This window comes from Eimeria mitis, genomic scaffold (genome assembly GCF_000499745.2).
Source record: "Eimeria mitis Houghton genomic scaffold, Emh_scaff1193, whole genome shotgun sequence".
NCBI classification, from domain to species: Eukaryota; Apicomplexa; class Conoidasida; order Eucoccidiorida; family Eimeriidae; genus Eimeria; species Eimeria mitis.
In genome coordinates this window covers 10562-11138 of record NW_013568125.1, presented here as the reverse complement: position 1 = coordinate 11138, position 577 = coordinate 10562, and the positions used below count along the sequence as shown (strand labels likewise).

Here is a 577-nt window from a genome sequence, read left to right as displayed (position 1 = left end):
CTGCTCTCTCGGGGTGTACAGACAGCCTGCTGCTGCATGCAGACACCGTATGGGGCCGTTTGACCTTTTGGAGAAAAAAAGTAAACAAAAAAACACTCCTAGATAAAATTAATAAACAGAGACTCAGGGTACTGGCCAAGGTAAGAGAAACAGACACAAATCCTGCTCCTGCTGCTGTCCTGCTGCTGCTGCTGCTGCTGTCTTGCTGCTGCTGCTGCTGCTGTCTTGCTGCTGCTGCTGCAGTCCTGTTGCTGCTGCTGCTGCAGTCTTTCTGCTGCTGTTTCTGCAATTTCTGTTGTTTCATCAGTTGCTACATATGTTGCTGCAGCAGCAGCAGCATTTGCTGCTTCCATCAGCAGCAGCAGCAGCAGCAGCAGCAGCAGCAGGAGTTATAATATTGTGTGTATGGTGCAGCGGGGGTCTGAGTCTGTCCCAGTTGATGGCCGTTTCTTAGATGTGCTGCCTCGCATAGATGCAGCAAACCTGCCGCTGCTGCTGCTGAACCAGAACCAGCAGCAGCAGCAGCAGCAGCAGCAGCAGCAGCAGCAGGAGCAGCAGCAGGAGGAGGGCGTGTGTG

General features: G+C 53.2%; 1 protein-coding gene across 1 annotated transcript in view; it reads left to right on the top strand.

Moving 5' to 3' along the window:
• Window positions 1–405: 405 nt before the first annotated feature.
• EMH_0031630 (uncharacterized protein) overlaps window positions 406–577 on the top strand; it is a gene marked incomplete at both ends in the record, with an annotated part of 483 nt that continues 311 nt past the window's right edge. Inside the window, one exon of the mRNA XM_013494537.1 lies at window positions 406–577. Coding sequence (XP_013349991.1) covers window positions 406–577 — 172 coding nt within the window.